The following is a 20,790-nucleotide window of genomic DNA, read 5'->3' on the forward strand; positions in this document are numbered from 1 at the left end:
GGACAGCTGATGATCCCACAAGCCCTCGGTATTGCTCTTTCAGCTGTTTTGGGTGTCTTTTTGTCATCACTCTTTAGCCCTGATGTCCTCATGTCGTTTCACATCTCTAGTTTGCTCTCCAAATTGTACCTTCTTTTCTAGATAGGACCAATTCCCTCCTGTCCCACCCAGACCGATCTCAAGTCAGGTATCACGTGGCTTTCCCTGAAGTTATTCAGCTCCCATGGTCTACTGTTTTTCTGAGCACTGGCTACTACTTTTTTTGAAACCAGTTACCCTGTCTCCTCAGCTGATGTCCACATTATCCTTGAACGAAACACTTAGCAAGCAGCTAACTTTTCTTACAGTAAGAAATAGCTTTTAGCACCAAAGTGATGTAATCTTCTAGCCATTTTTCTCCCATATTTTCCTTTTTTTTTTTTTGCATTTATGCTCTGTCTATAGAACAGCATCCAACAGCAGTTAAAGAAAGTTCCACCAAGAGCAAGTAATCTCTTCCTCCTTACATCCATCTTCTCTTCACTGCTCCTGTATACTTTATTAAGTCGTTCTCAATCTTCTGTACTGTAAGCACATAACATTGGCTGATGGAAATATGTTTTGAAAGCCCCGTTTATTTTTTAATTATCTGATTACACCGGGGGGGGGGGGGTGGTGTAAAAATATCTCTCTCTTTAGTATGCTACAATAAGTAAAAATCCAGCAATAGCACTCTTTTTTTCTCTTTCAAGAGATTTTTTTCACCTTCTAACAGTCTAACCAGTCCAGTCTTTACAGTTCATGGGATTTAAAAGTGTGATGAACCCAATTGCAGGCAAAGTTTGGTGATTTCATTTGAAAACTCTTTTCAGGTTAAAGATGCCTTTTATGACCTTTACTCAGCTTGCAAGAGGTGAGGAATGAAATGCCGCGCTTAGAGTCTGCTGAGGTTTGTGTCAGGATTTTGGCATAACCTCACTCCAGGCTGCTGTCACCCCAAAATGTCTCCTGCCTATATATGTCCCAACATCAGCCCAGGTTGCAACTCATGGATGAGCCAAGCCTCCCACATTATGTCAGCTGGTAGTAGGGGGAAAAAAGGGTGCAACAGGGACACAGGAAAGGATTCTAAACTAGCAGGTTTGGCCGCATGTTGGACACTGCTTGTGAAGTAGGAGGGGAAAAAAAAAATTTCCATTATATTCAACTCTGCCCATCCTGATTATTTCAAAATTTTACCATAGTTATGTTGTATAAATAATAATAGTAATTATATGAAGAAGAGAATGCGTCGAAATTAGAACCATGGATTCATAGGTTGATTTCAAAAGGCATCATTCTCACAACTCACCCCGAGGTGTTTGTCCACACGAAAGGCTTTGATTAGTCTCAGATTATTACAGAAGAGTTGGGAAACAGGACCTTTGATCTCAAGAGATCTGAACAATCCCCGTTACTTTTACTGACAACAGGCAGGCTACAGACTGAATAGTGTTAACATTCAGATGAGAGCTGAAAACTCAAGTGAGAGCTACGCTGTGTTCTCACTTTTAAGACTCTGGTACCATGCATAACTTTGAAATTAAAATACAGTGTGACTACCTCTCTAAGTGTTTAAATTAATATGTTTAATAAACCCTACAATAATACATCTAAAGTGTAAATGAAGACCTGCAAGAAAAGGAGAAGGGAATGTCTTTTCTTTGTCTTTATGTACGTAGTGTATATTTGTTCAGGACAGTGGGATACAACACTTTTCTATATCAGAATTTCTTAAAGCTCCTTTTTTTTTTTAAAATCATGTTTTTCCTACTAAATATATATGCAATATTTTTTAAACACATGTGTATGATAGGATATTTTTTTAAAGGGAAAAAGCCAATGGTATAGGCAAGAAAAATTATTCATTTGCCTATGTATAGGCATCTAATGCTTTTAAAATGCTCTAAGACACCTCACCTGACTTCTAGCACCCAGTTTCCAACTCTATTGTAAATACTGTGCTCAACCCCCCAGCCTTGTGAGAGTCAGTCTGATACTCAGCATCCTCTCAAGTGGCCCCATATACCAATTATTAGGTAACTGAATCAAGCTCAAACTGTCCAAAGAATGTATTAAGGGAAGATGTTTTTCAGGACTGTGATAATTTGCTCATGCAAAAAATTCCACTGAATTACACAATAATAATTTTTAAAAAAGAGAGAAAAGAGAAATAAGAGACAGGAATATTCAAGTCTAAATCCATCAAAAATGATGGTATGAGTGACTTGAAAATTTCTTAAGAGAACAAATTTATTTCTAGCAGGAATACATTTCTAAGAAAGACTGTCTACACAAATAAGGCAGTCAATAAAAGAACATAGGTTTCCTCAAAAAAGCAAAAGTTTCCAATGATCATAGAAAACAGTTTACTTTTTTTTTTCTTCCCCCTGCCAGATCTTTTCTTTTGAAAGTTTTCCAGTTTGGCCCCCAACAACTTTTAACTCCCACTAAAATAACCAATGAAGTTTAACAGTTAAACACATTACCAAAGTGTCCCCCAACCAAAATCACTCGCTACAACAGTTGCATCTACTATAGCATTTATGGTTTTCCCAGTTCTCAATATACAGAAGACCACAAATACCATGATAAAGCCTAATTCTGTGGTGTGGTAACTTCTCATCCCTTGCCACCCTGCATAATATTATGTAACATACATCCACACACAACATCACCCTTTTTGTTGCAGACAGCATTGCAAGTTCCTATTTGTCAGCTAGTATTACGCCCAAACCACAGAATTACAGATATCAACCGCAGGGGAGAAAAACACCCTAAATATTAGGCCACACCATGACCTTGTAAGACATTGAGCATGACCAACTTTAAGTAGGAACTATGCTGCTTCGTTCTCCAGGGTCTCCATCTCCGTGCAGCACAAGATCATCCCATGCAAAATATCTTTGACACTTGGCTTAGTTTCTCTACAAATAAGCCTGGCAACCCCAAGCTTCTGGAGATTATTCCATCATCCTAAAAATCCTAGTTCGAAAGTTCTCCTGTTAATACTTTTAACAAATGACTCAATAAATTATTTCCTTTCCTTGTTATTTTGGAGCTCTGTGGAATGGTATTTCCTGTAGCATTACTATCACAACAAACCCAAACAAAAAGTCACCCATGACAACGATGAGCATCCCTCAAAGAAAGGCAATCCCTTGCTACAGCGTGCAAAACTACAGACCTCCTCAGCGCCTAAACAACACTCCTTGAGGGGTTATCAAGAAGCTCTTCAACTTCTTGAAGTGTTACTAAGCAAAAAGCTATTGTAACGCAAATAGCGCTGTGGTTAGAAAAGAAATAAAAGGCGTGTCTTAAATGCTTGATCATACAATACATGCCATAAAATCCATGGTATGTTTGTGGCTGACCACACTAACCTAGTTTACTGCCTCTTCTGCCCCAATCTACTGACTTATTCATCACACTGTTGAAAAGAAAAACATGACAATACCATTGGTAAGAGAAATTGTACAGTGTCTAGAGCTACAGACTGGGCAACTAAGACTTCTAATTCTGATTCTCTTCCTCTGTTTTTTGTTGGGTTTTTTTTTTCTTTTCCTTTCACACTGAGAATAAGATAAGTTATTCTGGAAAAACATTAGTATTCTAGCTTTAGCATCCCCTTTTTATATATGATGAACATTATTTGCAAAATAGGTCAAAGCATCAGTTGCAAAAATTAGTATTTCCATCAGGTTGCATCCCCTTATATTTACAGATCACTCTTTGGGATACTATAATTCCCCCCTTCTTCCCCTCTGGAAAGAAGTGGAAACCAGACCTTCTTTTCACTGAAAAAAAAATGTTCTGTATCATAAAACAGACATTCAAACACAGAGAAAAGGGAAGAACCCACATCAGTAACATGTACATATTAATTGATTCACCAACTACTGTGGGCTCAATTAAAGTATTCTGTTGTCAGAGTTTTAAAGCTTGGAAAAAAAATTAAATTAAAAAAAAAAGAAGTTCTTGGCTACAGCTTGGCATATGCAGGTCTTAACCCAGAAACAAGCTGTTTTATAATTATTTCTGAAAATTGCTTCAGTCCATTTTATTTTCTGTGCTTGCCTGGGAAGTGTGAAAAAGAAAGAAAAAACTATTTTTGACTCAAGGCTTTCAAGACATTTTGGATCTCAGCTAGCAAGTAACCCAGTTTGAGCCTGGTATTTCCAACGTGAACTTTGGACCACTCTTACTGGTTTCTCAGTGAGACTGGTTACACGAGTAGCTGCTGGCAGAAGTGAGGAAGGCTTCGCTGTCTGGGCCATGCTTGATGACAGGGAGAACGTCACCAAGGCTGGAGGGTGGCTCTAAGGTTAGACCCCAACCAAGACATGTTCATGTATTTCTAAGCATACTCACATATGCCTGGAAAATACAATCAATAACCTCCTAAAAACATCAAAAATGTGTGAGATGGCAGGATACAATGGGAAATCTCATTAATGCATATGAACAAGAAATTAAAGATCCACAAACATACAGGAAAGTGACTGCAGGAGAGAACCAATCTTTTTTTTTTTTTTTTTTTTGCTGCCCTCTTTCTTCTTTCTCCAGTGACCGTTGCTGCAATTTTAAGTAAAGCCCACAATGGTCCTCTTGGACCTTCACGTGTGTAGCTGCTGTCTGGAGATCGGCAGCTGACAGAGGACCTGCTCTCCTCTGCCCTCTGAGCCTTTTTTAATGGCAGGACCAGAACTACTGGCTGCCTTTAACATGGATATATTGGGTCAATGGAAAGACTCAGGTATTTTTGAAAGGGGAGTTTTGCTGGTTTGTTTAGCTTTTTTTCCTCCTTCTTTCTTATTTTAAAGAAATAAAGCTGTGAAAAGGAGCTGATGCTCTTTCTTTTCCTTTTTCCTTTCTTTTTCTCCCCCCAGTTCCCTCCTCCATTTTTTTACTTCTAAATATTTGCTTCAAAACCACCCAGCCCATTCGCGTTGACCCGGCAGCTCCATTTCAAAGGCAGCTTTAGTCCTGTGTCAGCTCCACAGGCTCTGCTCACCGAGGCAGAGGCAGCCGGGAAACCACTCCGGTTCCTGATAGCCGAGGCTTAGACATATGGTCCCAGCAAGCTCACATAATCAGTAATATTTAAAAAAAAAAAAAAAAATAAATCCCTAGATTTGTTCCTCTTTTCTCATAGTTCATTGATAAAGAACATGTCAGTACAGTTGAAGAATCCTGCTGGTTAAAGGTATCATCCTTAGCTGCTCATATGGTCTGGGCTCTTACTTGTCAATTAGATTAATCCAAGCCATTTTAGAACAATAAATATAAGTACAGATGGAATATAAACATATTGAAGATTACTGGTTTTGACGGCTGTTGTTTATTAAATCAAAAATAATGTTGCAATGAGGATTTTGTTGATATTTCAAATGGAAAGGAAAAGTAAATAGGAATTAGATATTCTTTCAGAAAAACAAAAAAAATCAAAAAACCAACAACCAAAAAACCTAACAAACTACCACACCACAACCTCCAAAACAGCCCACGGGTCATAAAAAGGCAATGATTTTACTTAAAATGCCACCTATGATCTACCTTTAGAGAGGGGATATGGCACCTATAAACTCAAAACACTAGGTATGTTGAAATCCATAAAATTTCCAATTACTGCTTCAGAATTTATTGTGCACATATGGAAAATAATACTTGTAAAAGAGAAAGGGGTTTGTGCCTGGTGCTGTCAATACTGTGAAGGATGGGGTGATTATAAAGCAAATTAACAATACTTTTAAATGTGCATTCACTTATCTTTCCAATTAAATCCTTGTTAAACAACTGCACAGACAGTAATGGTGCTTCTGCAAAGCACTGATCAAGACAGTTTTATTGTAATTTTTACTCTGTAACAATTAATCAAGTAGGCATTTTCTTTATTATTAAATTATTTAGTTAATAAATATTCACGATCAGTTCACGTATTTGTGGTTTAAATTTTACTTTTAATTTTTCTTAAACTGAATTATATTCCTGGATATTCTTATAGAAGAAACACACAAGAAAAAAATCCTTTAATTCTTTTTAACAAAATGTTTTTTGTTAACTGGAGGTAATGTCAGGGTAAGATTAAATTCACCTGTTTTCCCCCCAGTGTAGTTACCAATTCGGGCACCTTTGGCTGTCCTTTTCCATGTTCTATAAGAAATGTGCTTCTCTACAATAACATAATATTTAGCCTCTGTAAAAATTCATATTCTCCCCCCCTTTGGTACATCAGCATAGCAACGAAACCATAAAAACACAGTAATTGACCTTTGGATTGTACGTGGTGTTTCGCAGTTAACACACAAGGTATTCCAAATGAAATAACGGGATGCAAAGGTCATCTGTACAGCAAATACCAAGCATTTTGCAAACAAAGCATCGGATATGAAGACAATTAGGAACTCTCTTGTATTATGTATGAACCAACACTTACTGAACGAACCAATAAGTATCGAAATTTGTATTTCTATGGTTAGTTTCCCTGAACATATATGCATTAGGATAGAATCCTAGTGTTTCAGCAATGTGTTACGAACCCTTTATAGCTCCATTCTTTTCAGTTAATTTAGTACTCATGAAAATCGCTTGTTTGACAGTCATAGAAATTGGATGCCTTTCCAGCCACCCAGCAGGTTAACACAGGAGACAGAAAGAAGGAGCAAGCTTCTACCTCCTCACCCAGGTATCTCTGGCCTTCCAAGCACAGAGGGCAATGGAGGGTTGCTGGGACAAGCACGTGTGTTTAGCACAAAGAAAGTCTTACCTCATTACATCACAGTGTGCATCAACAAGATGGGTTTGGCCAGAGCAGGGAGCGCACCACAAATTCATACTCTTACTTATATAATAACACCCTTATGGATGAAGAGGCCTTCCTGTTGTTTGGTTTCCTTCTCTGGTGCTTTTTGGCTCACTGTTGGCATTTTCAATCAGCTCAGAAAACCTGCTTTTGAAGACCCTTTCCTAGCTGTCCCCACCTTCTTATAGTGGTGCCTTAATTGTCTTGAGCAGCCCCACCTGGGGCTCCCTCAGCCCTGCCCATGTCAGCCCCTCCCTGGGGCTTTGGGCCAAAACAACTCATCTTTTCAGTAGCATTCTCAGACCCTGGAACTGCCAGCACACCTTACAGGGCTCAATAGACCCATTCATAGAACCTTATCCCTTTTCCTACAGGTGTGAATTAAAAGAATATCCTTATAAATATCCTTAAAGGCTTTAACTTACTTGCATAAAATCAGCAAAAGTCCTCCAGATTTTTCATAAAATCCTTAAAGAATTGCCAAGTGCCAAAAATTCTGTTTGGTTGCGTTTTGGGGTTGGTTTGTTTTTTGGGGTTTTTTTGTTTGTTTGTTTGTTTTTTAAGATTGCAACTACTATACTTAAGCAAAAATACATAAAGCCTAAGAGGAATGGACATCTCTCTCTAATGTCTCTGGCTATCATAGGTTCTCAGCCAGAAATATTGAATGACTGGTAGCTTACTTTCTAAAACCAAAATTCTTTCAGCACTTGTAGACTAAGAAAAGCACGAATTTCCTGATGTCAGTTTGGTCCAAACAGCTTCTGCTGCCTTGATTCAGTGATTTGAAAAATGATGACATAGAGTTTCGAAACTGCTGAGAGATGTTATAGCCTGGTCCTCTTATGATCAACTGATCTTTTCAGCTCTTAATGGGAAAATAAATCATAGATAAAAGATAATCCTGTTGCACAGAAGCAAAAAAGGTGTGATATCAATAGACTTTTATAGAGAAAGAAAACTCTGTGAAAGGGATAAAGTAAATAAGGTAGTTTGTTCTGCTGATGCTCATGTTGGCAAGGTCAAAGCTCTGTTCAGGAGCTGCCTACCTCACGAAATGAGAAGGAAACACAAAATATTTTCAGAGAACTTACAAAGATACAAGGTGTGTTTTTTATTGTAAACCCATCCTCACCCCAAAAAATCTAGAATTTCAAGCATCTTTTTAGACTTTTACTGTTCTTATTTCTTCTGTAATGATGAACCTGTCAACTGGTAGTTTGTTTCCCTTTCATATTCACCAGTTCTTAATTCTTGATGCTGCAGATGACATTAACAGTATAGGAAAAGGAGCCAAATAAAGCTTTGCTATATTCTAATTAATGGTTATTCTAATAAAAAATGCTTTGATATGGCAGCCAGCCTAGAGTCTCTTCTATGATCTTTAATTTTCAATGTGATACATATTATTTATATCCTATAAATGTAGGTGTGACACAATGGTAAAGCACGCAGGAAGAAAGAGACCGTTAAGTATTTGGCCTGTATAAGAACTGATTGCACAGTCAATCTCCGCAATGTCAATAGGCTTTTTCAGAACATTTGTTTGCATTTATAATTAAATTAAACTTTAACTGTAATAATGAAAAAAAAAAAGAAAAAAGATCTCTATGGGAAAATCATATATATATAAAGAATGCTTTCCCACTGTTAACTACAGAAAAATGAAATATAGGGATTGAACCTAGAAGGTCACGATAAATACCGAGAGAAAAAGCGGTGTGTGGCGAGTGCAGTATTGAACATCATCCCACTGCAGCGTTTTAGAGGACTGGTAAATAAGCAGGTGGGGAGCACATACTGGTTTTCCAAGTAACTTCTGTAACTTCATGAAACAGTCTGAAACTGCTGCTGTCTTCAGCATCTAACTGACAGGGGACAACAGGCCCTTATGGACACCAGGTGGAGACTGATATTGTCCTCCCAAGCACACGTTAAGCAAATCCTCTTCAAACCATCTCCTCATGGTGTTTTTGGCAGATGCAGTGTGCCTCAATGGGCTGTTCCCTGCCTGCGCCTTCCATTAGTCACTCAACAGGCAGATTTCTTGCACGTGTGCTAAGCAGCCAGTGTCAGAGAGGTTTTAACATACCATTAACTTCACCTTTATATATATTCACTTTTCATGGTAGTATAAACCAGAAGAAAAAGGTGCCTGGGTACCTCTGTGCTGCAAAAAGCCAGCTTAGACTTCTGGCTAGCTAGACTTCGTCTAGCTTTACACTATCAACCCATCTGTTTTAGGTGAAAACTTGAGCAGTAATGTTAACCTCAAGTACGTTAACCTTTGGATGCCACGAGACGTGATAGACAGGACCATTATTTTTATGGCACATTTTTTCCTGAGCAAAGATCCTCGGCAGTGCAGAAGGATAGAAGGTCCTGGTTTTGACTCTCTGTCTCCAAACAAAATACAGTGTACAGTCATTTGAAAGCCAAGGCAGACTACGTTATCGACACACAAATACCCAACAACTATAAATCTAAGGGAACTCAAGTAATGAGTCAAAACCACGAGGCTGACAATTTATTCAGTCTCACTGAATTTACTGGCATAAATACTGATTCCTCATAAACCAGAGTTCACCCTCCAGTTTCAGCTGAAGACAAGACTGATTTGGAGAAGCTGAGGAGGTAGCAAACATCTATTGCTCCCCTGAAACCTTCCCTAGAGATATAAATGGAGGCTTGAAGGTGGGAATATTTTTACGTCTCTCATATCTCTCCATTTCATGAGAATTTTTGAGTCAAAAGTCTAAGTTTATGTACAGTACAAAACTATTTGAGGAAGTTTTCTCCAAAAGCTATCATCTCCAAAAAACACATACAATACAGAATATTTAGCAGTTCTGATAATAGTTTCCAGGTAACTTTTAAAGGAGTTAATAAAAAGTAGGAGAAAATGTTCCAGCAGCTTCACATTCATACTTGATTGATTCAAAAGTGTACAAAGTCTATAGTGCAATTAAGATTTGGGATTTTTCCTAATTTCTGAAAAGCTTCATTTTATTTTCTTGTTCAGTAGTATCAGGAGGTTCACTGTCATCAATGATATTCGCTAAGCTATTACCTGTGGGGATGTTTAGTCTTTGCCAAGAGTAGTAAACTGTTTGGAGAGGTCAATGTACTTGTCATGCATCCTAATTAGCTACCAATATTGGTGTCCACACCTGTAACAATATCTATTGACCAATGTTAGCTTCATTTAGGGCACATCTGTGAAAAATGTTCTTCTGTATTTGTGGAATTATGTTCATTATACGCTGAATCTGTGGAAATACGTTCAATAAGTATGTACAGGTTGGTTCTAATTCTGGTTCTCAAGTCCTCAGAATATTCATATCTCCTCTCTTCATTTTCTGAGGTCATACCTTTGCAATTTCAAAATCCGTGGTAACTCCTCCACTGACTTTGACAGAGCTAATACTCTTAGCATTTCCTTTTCAGTTCTTTTCAGCACCTTTTTCTCTTTTGCTGGTTTCCTTTGGATCCCTGTTCTACTTTTGATTTTGTTTAACTTTCATCATCCAATCTGCTATTTTTCCTTTTAATTTTTTTTTCCTCACTTTGATTCTTTGATTTCTACATATGCTTTGTTTTTTTGCCACCTTGTTTCATGTATCCATTTCCTCCTTTTTTCTTTGTTTGGTTTTTTTTTTTTTTGTGGGTTTTCTGGTGTTTTGTCAGGGTTTTTTTGTTTTGTTTTGTTGCTTGTTTTTTTCTCATCTCTTGTTTAACTACTATTTTCCTCTGCTTACTCTGCTGTTTTTCCTCTCTCCTAGCTGACATTTCCCTCTGCGCGCTATCTTTCTACCTTCCCTTTCCTCTCTTTTCCAAAACACAGCTCATCATTCTATGCCACTAATGTATAGCAGATTCTGAAATACTGTCATCTGAGACAGTTAAGTACTAAACAAAACATTACCAGGGTGGAGGAATCACTTACCCTGATTGACAACAAATCGTAACTTCTGTATTGTTGCCAGATTGCCGCTAACTCTGTATATTCCATCAACATCTAGACCTGAAAGAGAAACACATATTTCATTTTAGATCATATAAGTATTTTTCTTTGTACGTCTGTCAGGAAGCCAGAAGCGCCCTAACAAGTATGAAGAAGAGCCGTGCAGTGAGCGACTGAAAAATAATCCACCTGACAAAAACTGAAGTGCCTCCTGCCTGATTAAAACAACAATGAAAAATAAAAGTGGTAGATTAACTTAAGTGAAAACAAAACACCTGACTATAATTATCTTGTAATTCTGTCAGCAGAATACGGTTCTGCAAGGGTATTCGAGTGTGACGGGAAAGGAAGAGTGAACGAGCTCTTGCGCTTTAGACAAGGGCTGGTTGGGAGACGCAGGATGCTATGCAAGCCCTGCTTAAACGAGGGGTGTTTGTATTACTAGTGCCGGGGAAAGTTCTCAGTCTGGGGCCTGGGGTTTTCAGACGTGAATTTCTGAGGCCGTGACCTTTCTGAAAATAAAGCGGTGAGATGCCCACTCTGAAATCACGACGTGCGTGAGACTACACACAACTACCGTTTCTCTACTACATTCTTCATAGCGGATCAGACAAGTTTGAAGATGAAATTAAATATCCCAAATAGCATATGCCCTGGAGTACATTTCTTCATTAATATAGGCCATTCTTTTCAAGGACAACCTGACAGTTTTGTTTCTCCCTGCATATCTACTCAAGGTTTATCGGCTAGGTGAAACTAGATGTCATACTCCCTTTTGTGACATATTATCTCCTACAGCAAGCTCTGCTGATATGACTGTTTAAAATAGCACTTCCAGCCCCAGTTGCATAGCTGTAGCATTTCAAAGCACATGGGAACTGCTCTCCTTTCCCGGGAGAATTAGCTATTGTGCAACAACGACCGAATCTGCATGCTTAAAAATGGAAAACACTAAACTGTACATTGTCATTTCTCGTTTAAAACTTGCAAGTACATAAGAAGTGAAGAGACTCTACACAAAACAGGTTTTTTTTAAGGCTACTCATCACTTGCAACACAAGTTTTAATTAGCTTTTGGCAAGCAGTTTCAGAGAAAAGCTTTCTCTTGGAAAACGCTAATTTGTTGAAACCAAAAATTTTGAGGAAATATTTTCTGACAATACATCTAGGGGGAATTTTTTTTCCAATTTGCAATGGGGAAAAAGGAAAAAATGAAACTATAAGAAAGAGTAAAAACAAGTGCAAAAGCCCAGAAACCAGGTTGTAATTACACTTAAATAAGAAGGAGCTGAGGTTCGAGTCCTAATTTCAAAGATACTTGCATCGTGCCTTGGCAGATGAGTGCCATAGGCAGCGGACCCAACTGGCCGGAGATATTCCTCACTGATCTTGAAACATTTTAAAAGATTTAATTTTCCTTTTCATGCAGACTGAAAGCAAATAAAGTTGTTTGTTTGTTTGTGTGTTTGTTTTCTCTCTCTACAAAATAAGGTTCTTATTTTATGTCTATCCTGCTAGGAACATCCTGATTTGAATCTATTTTAAAAAAGAAATAATAATTCCATATTATACGTTGGTTATCTATGACAATTTTCTACCCTGCACCTGTGGGTGTCCTGCAATATAATACTGAGAGTGATGATTCATTTCAGGAAGATCCCCTTTGGTTACAGAGGGATAAAGAAAAAGTTTATTTAAGAGAAATCAAAAAGGATTTGGTAATCAAGAACACTTGGAAGTTATCCATCTACTGGATATATAACACATGAGCAAATGGAAATTACTAAAATGTTTAAGTAATGCAATTCTATCCTAAATCTGAAGAGTGTCATTCTGGTTTAGTAAGGGGAGAGTGAGAAAGCAAGAGTAATTCCCAGCATAGGAATGTGGGACTCTTGTGGTAAGGGATTAAGAATTGCATCATGTAAATTGAAGTCTAAACCAGAAAGTAAAGAAGAAAAACAAAACAAAACAAACAAACAAATAAACAAGTTCCAAACCAGAATGTTAACTTTTATTTCGATTGAAGTCAGTTTGGTTCTTCACCTTCTTGGGTAAACGGAAGTGAAAGCAATACATGTCACTTTGCGTGAAATAACAATGTCTCACATTATTAGCATCAGTTCAGAACCTACATAAATTATCCAGATCGAGTGAAAAAGTAAACTATGTTGTAAATTGGAGGATATTACATCTTGCAAAATTATCTGGGTATACAAGTGCATTATTATTATTATTATAAATTTACTTTGGTCCAGATATGATGTCTGATTAGCGTTTCATTTGGACACTATACAATATGGCAGAGAGAAAAAAATAAATAAAAAAAAAATCCAAGAATATCAAGCCAATTATAGTGTTCACGTGCCATCAACTTTCTGCTCCAAGAACTTTGAAAGTTAAGCCAAACCAAACCAATGCAAATCGGTGGATTTGGACATCCTTTTCATGACCACATTATCTTAGCTGGATTGTTAACAACTTATTTTGGAAATCCAATTAGGTGTAAAAGAGAAAGAGAAAGAGAGAGAGAAATATGTCTTTATAGTTGCAATATCCTGATTCTATAACAATTTTCAAAGCAAATTCACTTTTAAGGGCACCTCTATCAAGAATAAAAACATCACTGCACTGCTGTCAGTGTTTCTTCACGTCAGGCTATAAATACTTAGGGAACAAGATGAAACAAAAGCCTTGCAGAGTTTCCTATCTGGTGCTGGCGTTTAAGTACAGTGGTAAAGAATGTTTCAGAAAAAAATATTCATTGTAATAAAGTCCAACTGTTGTTCACCATAGGGTGACCTCCTTCTGTTCTAGAGTAGGGTTTATCAGGGAAGAATCTCTGGATTTTGCCCTAGAGGAGAACAAGTATTTTATTTGTTTTATATCCCAATCTCCAACTTGGTTTTTGTTTGTTTTAATGAGGAACCTGAGAAAAGGATGGACCCATGATTAGAAACAACAGCCAAATTCATGGTAAAGACTTCAGTATTTCCACCCTAAATTTTATAAAGCTATAAGAAACGTAGGAAAAGGACTTATTCAATAATACTTCAGTTTAGCTGCCAAACAATAGGCAAATTTTGACTACTTTCATTAAAAAATCATAGAGGTATTCCTGATAAGAAAGCTAAAAGGCAACTGACTTCAGGCTTGGTTGAGATTTATGAACTGTAATTAATGTTATACAGACTCTGTATAACCACACAGAAGATGTTAGAAGAACTCTAATTTAAGAACATTTCTTGCGCTCCTGTTTCTAGCCGGAATGAAAATAACCATGAGTGCAGGTCCGTGTCAGCTCCAGTAGCAGTCTGGGCTGGAACCAGGTAGTGCAGAGAAATATTAAAAAAACATGAAAAAAAACCAGCTTAGGTGATATATTTATCCAAACATACATTTAAAAATATTAGACTATTGGTTGAGGTAGTTCTGATGCTTTATGACCTGCCTTGAATGAAACATTCTCATTCATTTCTTCCTGTTGCATAGAACAAATCCCTCTTCCAAATCCCATTGCATTCTGCTTGAGCTTAACCTATATTTGACAATAACTTCAAATTGAATTTGACAATATCTTCAAACTGAATATAAAAGGAAATTCTCTCTGTGCGGGGGGAAGGGAGGGGCAGTATACAGAAATTTCTCTCTCTGTTTTTTTTTAATAAGATTTAGAATTTAAATTATGCCATTTTAAATGGTACTAGGTAACTTCCTGCACAGAAATCCATGGAACTTTCACAATCAATGTAGCCTGAAATAGGTGTGGTCTCCAGGCCTGGTAGGAGTTTTGAAAAAGAAACCATCATGCTGGATTCAACAACAAAGTGAAGCACAAACTTGAAGAAAGGCATTCTTTAGTTAGTCCTTTCATTTAAAATCAGTTATGTTCAGGGCAAAAATATTGTATTTCAAAGGAGCCTATTATGCCTTCCCATAAACAGAAAGATCATACGTTTGAAAACTAAAGTATCATTATGTAATCAAGCTGTTGTATTATAAACTATTTTGTGGGCTCAGATGCCCAGGGCTATCTTTACAAATATTTAAGAGGTCATTATCAGGGTATGTTCTCCCTAAAACTATAATTCTTTCCTCCTGTTCTCATGTGCATCTTACCATAAATATCTGATATATAAACAATTTTTTAAAAGTTTACTGAGGGCACAAAAGTGAGGCATGAAGTCATTTAAAGAAGCAGAAATGGGTGAATGCAGCAAATACAGCAATGACAAGGTAACGTGTCTGTTGAGAGAAACATCACAAAAGAATGTGCAACAAAAGTAAAGTTTCACGGAAGTATCAATGTTTGTATGCCAGTAGAAGGAAAATCGTGAAGAGTAGCAAAGAATAAATCTGACACATTAAAATTCCACATTAGAAGTACTGTATCTGGATAGAGTTACAAAATGTAGGTGGAATTTCAGGTGAATGTGGGAGTGGAAAAAAAAAGGTTTTGTGGAAAACAGAGGTGAAACTGATGAAAACAATGAAAGAAATTTGAGTTACATCACAGAGAGAAAATGAACATGGAGGCATTAACAACAAACAAAGGAGATATGGATGTAAAAGGTGCGGTGCAGAGGTGGTGTGAGCTGAAGATACTTGAACCACCAAACTTGGTACAGAGCTTGATCAGCTGGAGTTGAAACGGGCACCAGCTCCTTTTGAACATAAGGCTATCTGCACTCAGCGTGGTTTTCAGTGTTGCTGAGATCTCTATCCTGCTTTTTAGTGTGGCGTTGGGTGGGGTTAGGCATGCCCAAAAGCTCCTGGAGCGGGGCCGGAGGCTGACACCAGGATTTGCTCTGCTTTGCTGGAAAAAACTTCTCTTTCAATTGTCAGAACTACCCACTTGTTGTACTCCTCCTATCAAAGGACCACATTCGTGAGGCTGAAAACAACATCCCAGCTAACATCGGATATGAAAACAGGTCCCATCCCTGGTTCAGAGAAGGTGCTCAGCTACTGGGGAAGTGGGTGCCATACAAATGTCATGTTAGGTGGTTCTACCAGAGAGACAAGGACAAACAAACCCAGGAGGCCAAACAGCAGGTGATATTGGAAGTCAATCTGAAGGACAATGAGACAATCACTGTTGTGAAAGAATACGTTTTCACTTATCAGGGCTCATGCTACACGTGTCTCTCATTTGTAAATAAAATATAGAGAAACACTTGGAAATGACTAAGGCTGGAAACAGTGGCAGAAGAGTTATTCTGATATTGTAAAAGCAGTAAGAGGGATGCACTTGGAGACTGGCTAGACTGACCTCAGTCCCAGACAGTCTACTTAAATAATTAATTCAGGACTCTATGAACAAATAACTCATAGCAAAATATAATTAATCCCAACCAGCATGGTTTCATGGAAATCAGGGCCTTGTCTAGCAAACTTGTTGCATTTTTTGATAGGATTGGATTTTTGACAGCTCTGGTTGATAAAGTCAATTGTGTTGAAATAGTATGTTTGGATTTCCATGAGCCTTTTGACTTAGTACCTCATGACATTTTGATTAAAGCACTTGCATTTTATGGAATTAACAGGGCATATATTACATGGATTAAAAACTGGCTCAATGACAGACATCAAAATGTGGTAGTTAATGGGAGATATCAGTTAACAAGGTCATAAGTGGTGGAGCTCTCAAGAGTGGAGCTCTCAGTCCAGTGCCATCTAATACTTTTATCAGAGTTGTGGACAATGAGCAAAAAAAATCTCTGTTGGCAAAGTAAGCAGATGACACAAAGATCAGGGAGATATTAAATAATGATAAGGACAGGTAAAGTTACAGAAGATCTGAACCGCCACCTTAAATGGTCACAGTCTGGTTAAATAAATTTTCATATTGAGAAACACAGGGTACAGCTGACACTCTGGATGCAGGTTACAAAGGACTTGGGGGTTATTTTAGATAATTAGCTGAACGTGATCTCTCAGTTCAGTGTTACAGCAAAGACGACTAATGTAATCCCTTGAATTATAGAAAGAGGAGTGACAAACAGAAGCAAGGAAGAGATTACACCCCTTCAGGCACTACAAATAGGATCTCCAGTAAAGCACCGTACTTGATATCGAAGCAAATAAAAAGAAACATAAAATATGTGCTTCATTGCTTCATATTAAAGAGGTGGTGGAGAGATGTCCTCTCCATCGATAATTTTCACATGATTTGCAGGTACTGGACTCATGACCAGCACTGCCCAGCTGCAGGACCTCTGACAGACAAGCCCAAATTCAAGGTAGCATGAACAATATTTTCTTTATTCTATTATTAGCAGAAATCTGACACTGCATCAGAATTTAGTAAAGGCAGAGATAGTGGGGGAAAGAAAGGAGAGGAGAAATTGTACTTGTTCTTAACAAGCTAAGAAATGACTCTATAGAAGGTGTCTGACATGAGGTTTGGTGAATCTCTTTAGGAAATTAGCTAACAAGAAATAATTCTATGTTTGACTGCAATAATATCAAGAAGATGAGGGGCATTCCTACATAAAAAGAGAATCTCATTTTTTCTTGCAGTAATAACTTCAAGATGCAATGAAAGGAGAAAAGCTTGACTAAGATCTTATTGTTTTCAAGACCCTGTAGAAACTGTTTAATGGAAGCAATTACAACACTGAATATGAGCATTACATACTGAGAATAAGTAACAAGTGAATATGATGGATGATACACTTGATTCTGTTCCATATCACTTGATGGTGGAATTTCCACTTAGATATTTATATACAAATAAATAAGGGTAGAGACAGTACAAAGCAAGCACAATTTAAACCAGCGCACAGTTCACTGCGATGCAGGGCTGCTGTTTAACGCCTAAATCAAGCTTGCTATGCCTTCGTCTTCTTCTCTATTGTGTTGCGCTGTCAAAGACAGTGCAAGAAGTTTATGGTTTAAAAGCCCCAGGAACAACAAGGCTTACTCGGAAGGCTCCCCGTAACAAGAAACAAAACTCAGCTTTGAAGCAGCTGTTTGTTTTGAATGAAACCATCGAACATGCAGCCTGTTCACTGTAATTTTGCCGTTACCTCCAATATATACTTTTGCCGTTCTGATAGTCTCACTTCTTGCTGCTAAACAAAGTGACCTCATTGCTTTCCACTGTATTTTCTTTTAAACATTGGCTGGGATGATTGAGATTCAGGAATGTGGGAAAATGGATTCCCAAGCCACGTCCATCCCCTTTAATTCTGAGCTGTAATTTTTGGCTTGGCTTGAATCACAGTCATCACATTTCAGTCTGAATCTCTCTGTAAAGTGATCTTTCTTAAACATTTCTTTCACTCATCATGGGATCAGAAACAAAGCCATTCTAGTCTTTCAGCGAAACACTTACAAACGTCTTTTTACAGCGACTCACAAGAGCTGAATTTCCTTTAAAAATGTTTGAAAAAGAGGAGGTTTTCATTGCCTGATTGTCCTCTTTGTGAATCTTGTCATCTGTATGCCATGAGCTACAGCTATTTTAATCTGTTTTTGTTTGCAATCCATTTGGTGTCCGCCCAAGAAAATGCAGGTGATTCTAATTAACTTACTGCTGAAGATGTGGAAAAATCTCAATTGTGCTACAGAAAATTATACACTTAAAACCTTCCCTCTATTATTTATAACGGCTTATTAATGAAAATGATTACATGAATACATCTACCACCTGATTCATCTTTGTTCACTTTTTAAATCAACAAGGTTTATGCTAAAGGGGAAAAAATCCCTACTAAATACAGACCTCAAGTACACACATCAGCTCGCCAGTTTAAATGGAATGGCAGCTTAAAAGGAAATAACGTTGTCTTACTTTATGCAACACAGTATAATATCTGAAATTACCAAATGTTTGGAAATAGGCATTCTCTCTCTGCAACACATTAGTATTTAATTTCGTGAACGTTTTTTGTTTGTTTGTTTGTTTGTTTTCTCTTTTAATACCTCCTTCACCACTCCTATTCGCTCTCATTTGCTGCAGTTACCGCTTCTCACGTATGGGTCCGTTCCGACCAATGCTTAATTTATCTGCAATAAAACAGGATTTCTATGATTCTCTGCTACTTTATCAAGCATACTTTTTCCCTTGCTTGACCAAAAGGTCTTTCAGGAGTATCAGGAATCTTCAAAAGCCTTTCATCGGTCTTTCACCACTAATTCTCTTGGGTTATAAGCAGCTTCATGTCCCCAGAGATGTGCAGCTTCCAACCCTTACCTGCCTGGCGTTGTGGCCGTATGACGCTATGGTGACTGACAGAAAGGAAATTTCAGGTAGAGAGATTTGAGTGGTTTGTAGGAAAGTCAACAGATGTCAAATACCGGCGCTGAGTATTTTCCGCTAGGCACAGCTACCAACAGGCAGTTTACCACCTTCTGCCAGTTACCATTTCTATTATTCTATGCCATGCAATATAAGCTGCGATAGCCTAATTTGAATGTGATGACAATGTGGATAATGCAGTTTATTTTGGGGAGAATGAAAGCCTGAATAAAGGTTATCATTTTAGGAGAAGCTGACTATGGAAAAACTCATCCACTGTGTGACATGATCAGAACAGCTGGGGATGTAATGTGGAGGGTGGGGGAGAAGAGAGCCAAGGTATTTTGTATGTTCAAGAAATATATACAACATTGCCATTTCTTATATCCCAGCTGTGCCTGTTAACTTCTGGAAACATGTAGAGCTCAGCAATAAAGCATACTTGACTGATATTTACTGCAATGTGCACTATAAGACGTTTTCTGTCACACATTACGTTCTGAAAGAGTTAAGTAACATGAAAAATACAGGCTCGAGATTATATCTGTCATGGATGAAAATACTACATTTATGCCTCATTGTAATCCATTCATTGGTTTATGGACCCCGAGCCCTCCAGGGAGTGTCACAACTCCACATGATACTGCTGAGAGCTGTATTTTGCTTTTGGATTTCTGATTTAGCTGAAAGAAGTTTAAAAACACATGTAGCCTGACAACTCCCTATTGGCTATACAACTGAGGAGGGTCAAGAGCATAAACTATTCCAGCAAAAGCCAGCTGTAACTTATGCTCACGAAACTGGCTGAAGATCTGCCTGTTACAGACAGTAGCATACGAGAAATTTATGCATTTTGCTAAATCCTCCCCCTATGGTTAAACTGTGCTTCATTTGGGGATCCATCATCACCAACATCATGCCTGTGTTTTTTGAGCAACATCAGAACACCAAGGGAAATTGCGCTTTGGGGGGTCTCACTCTCCTCTTAGGACTGTATAGGACTTTCGGTCAGGTCCACTGACATCAGTAGGAGCTGTGGTTAAAAGCTAAGGGACAGATACAATTCTCCAAACATCCCTGACTCCCAATGCTGATTTTAAAGAGAATTTAGTGCACTGTAGGGACAAATCTTTTCCCGTCTTTCACAACAGTGAGAGATTAAATTAGACCTCAGTAATGTCACCTCCCCATCCTGCCTAGTGCTGCTGCTTACTGGGCTTTTAACGGTTGGAAATGGAAGAATTGTACATTTGGGCACACATAATCTTCAGCCAAAATGGGTAAGGAGTTTGCATTTTCTGGACTGTAGTACCTTTGCTTGGCAAGGAGATATACAGATATATTTAATAGTAGTGATGGGGATAGGAAATTTGGGATGGAATAGGGATATTTAGGATGGAAATTGAAAGTCGCAGGACTGCTTCTTCCATCACTCCTTGGCTTTTTAGAGATAGTTTAGGAGTCCAGGTAGCCCCAATAGCCTCCTAAGAGATCCATTTTTAACTTGGCAGCCTGAAGCTATGCTCTGTTCAAGCTTACATGTCTCACGGTTATCTACCGCGTCTTCAGGAGATGGTCCTGCCTAACCGTCTGCGGACATTCCCCACAGCTGCTGGGCATTGCTGGGGAGCGGATGCCAACCCAGTTTGACTGCTATAGTTCCACAACGGTTAAAGGAATATCAGCGAGGCACTTGATAGTACTTGTTTCACTGCATGAGACAGAAAGCTGGATCTGTGTCTTACAGCTGGAAATTAGACC

The 20,790-nt window shown here is 38.1% G+C and overlaps 1 protein-coding gene across 2 annotated transcripts in view; it reads right to left on the reverse strand.

The window, feature by feature from the left end:
* Nucleotides 1-20,790, reverse strand: part of ARHGAP15 (Rho GTPase activating protein 15) — a 335,169-nt gene that overhangs the window by 97,550 nt on the left and 216,829 nt on the right. For both annotated transcript variants that reach the window (XM_009891701.1, XM_009891702.1), the window contains exon 11: nt 10,767-10,844. In XM_009891701.1, coding sequence (XP_009890003.1) covers nt 10,767-10,844 — 78 coding nt within the window. The remainder of the gene's footprint in view (nt 1-10,766; nt 10,845-20,790) is intronic.

This window comes from Charadrius vociferus, unplaced genomic scaffold (genome assembly GCF_000708025.1).
Source record: "Charadrius vociferus isolate BGI_N301 unplaced genomic scaffold, ASM70802v2 scaffold109, whole genome shotgun sequence".
NCBI classification, from domain to species: domain Eukaryota; kingdom Metazoa; phylum Chordata; class Aves; order Charadriiformes; family Charadriidae; genus Charadrius; species Charadrius vociferus.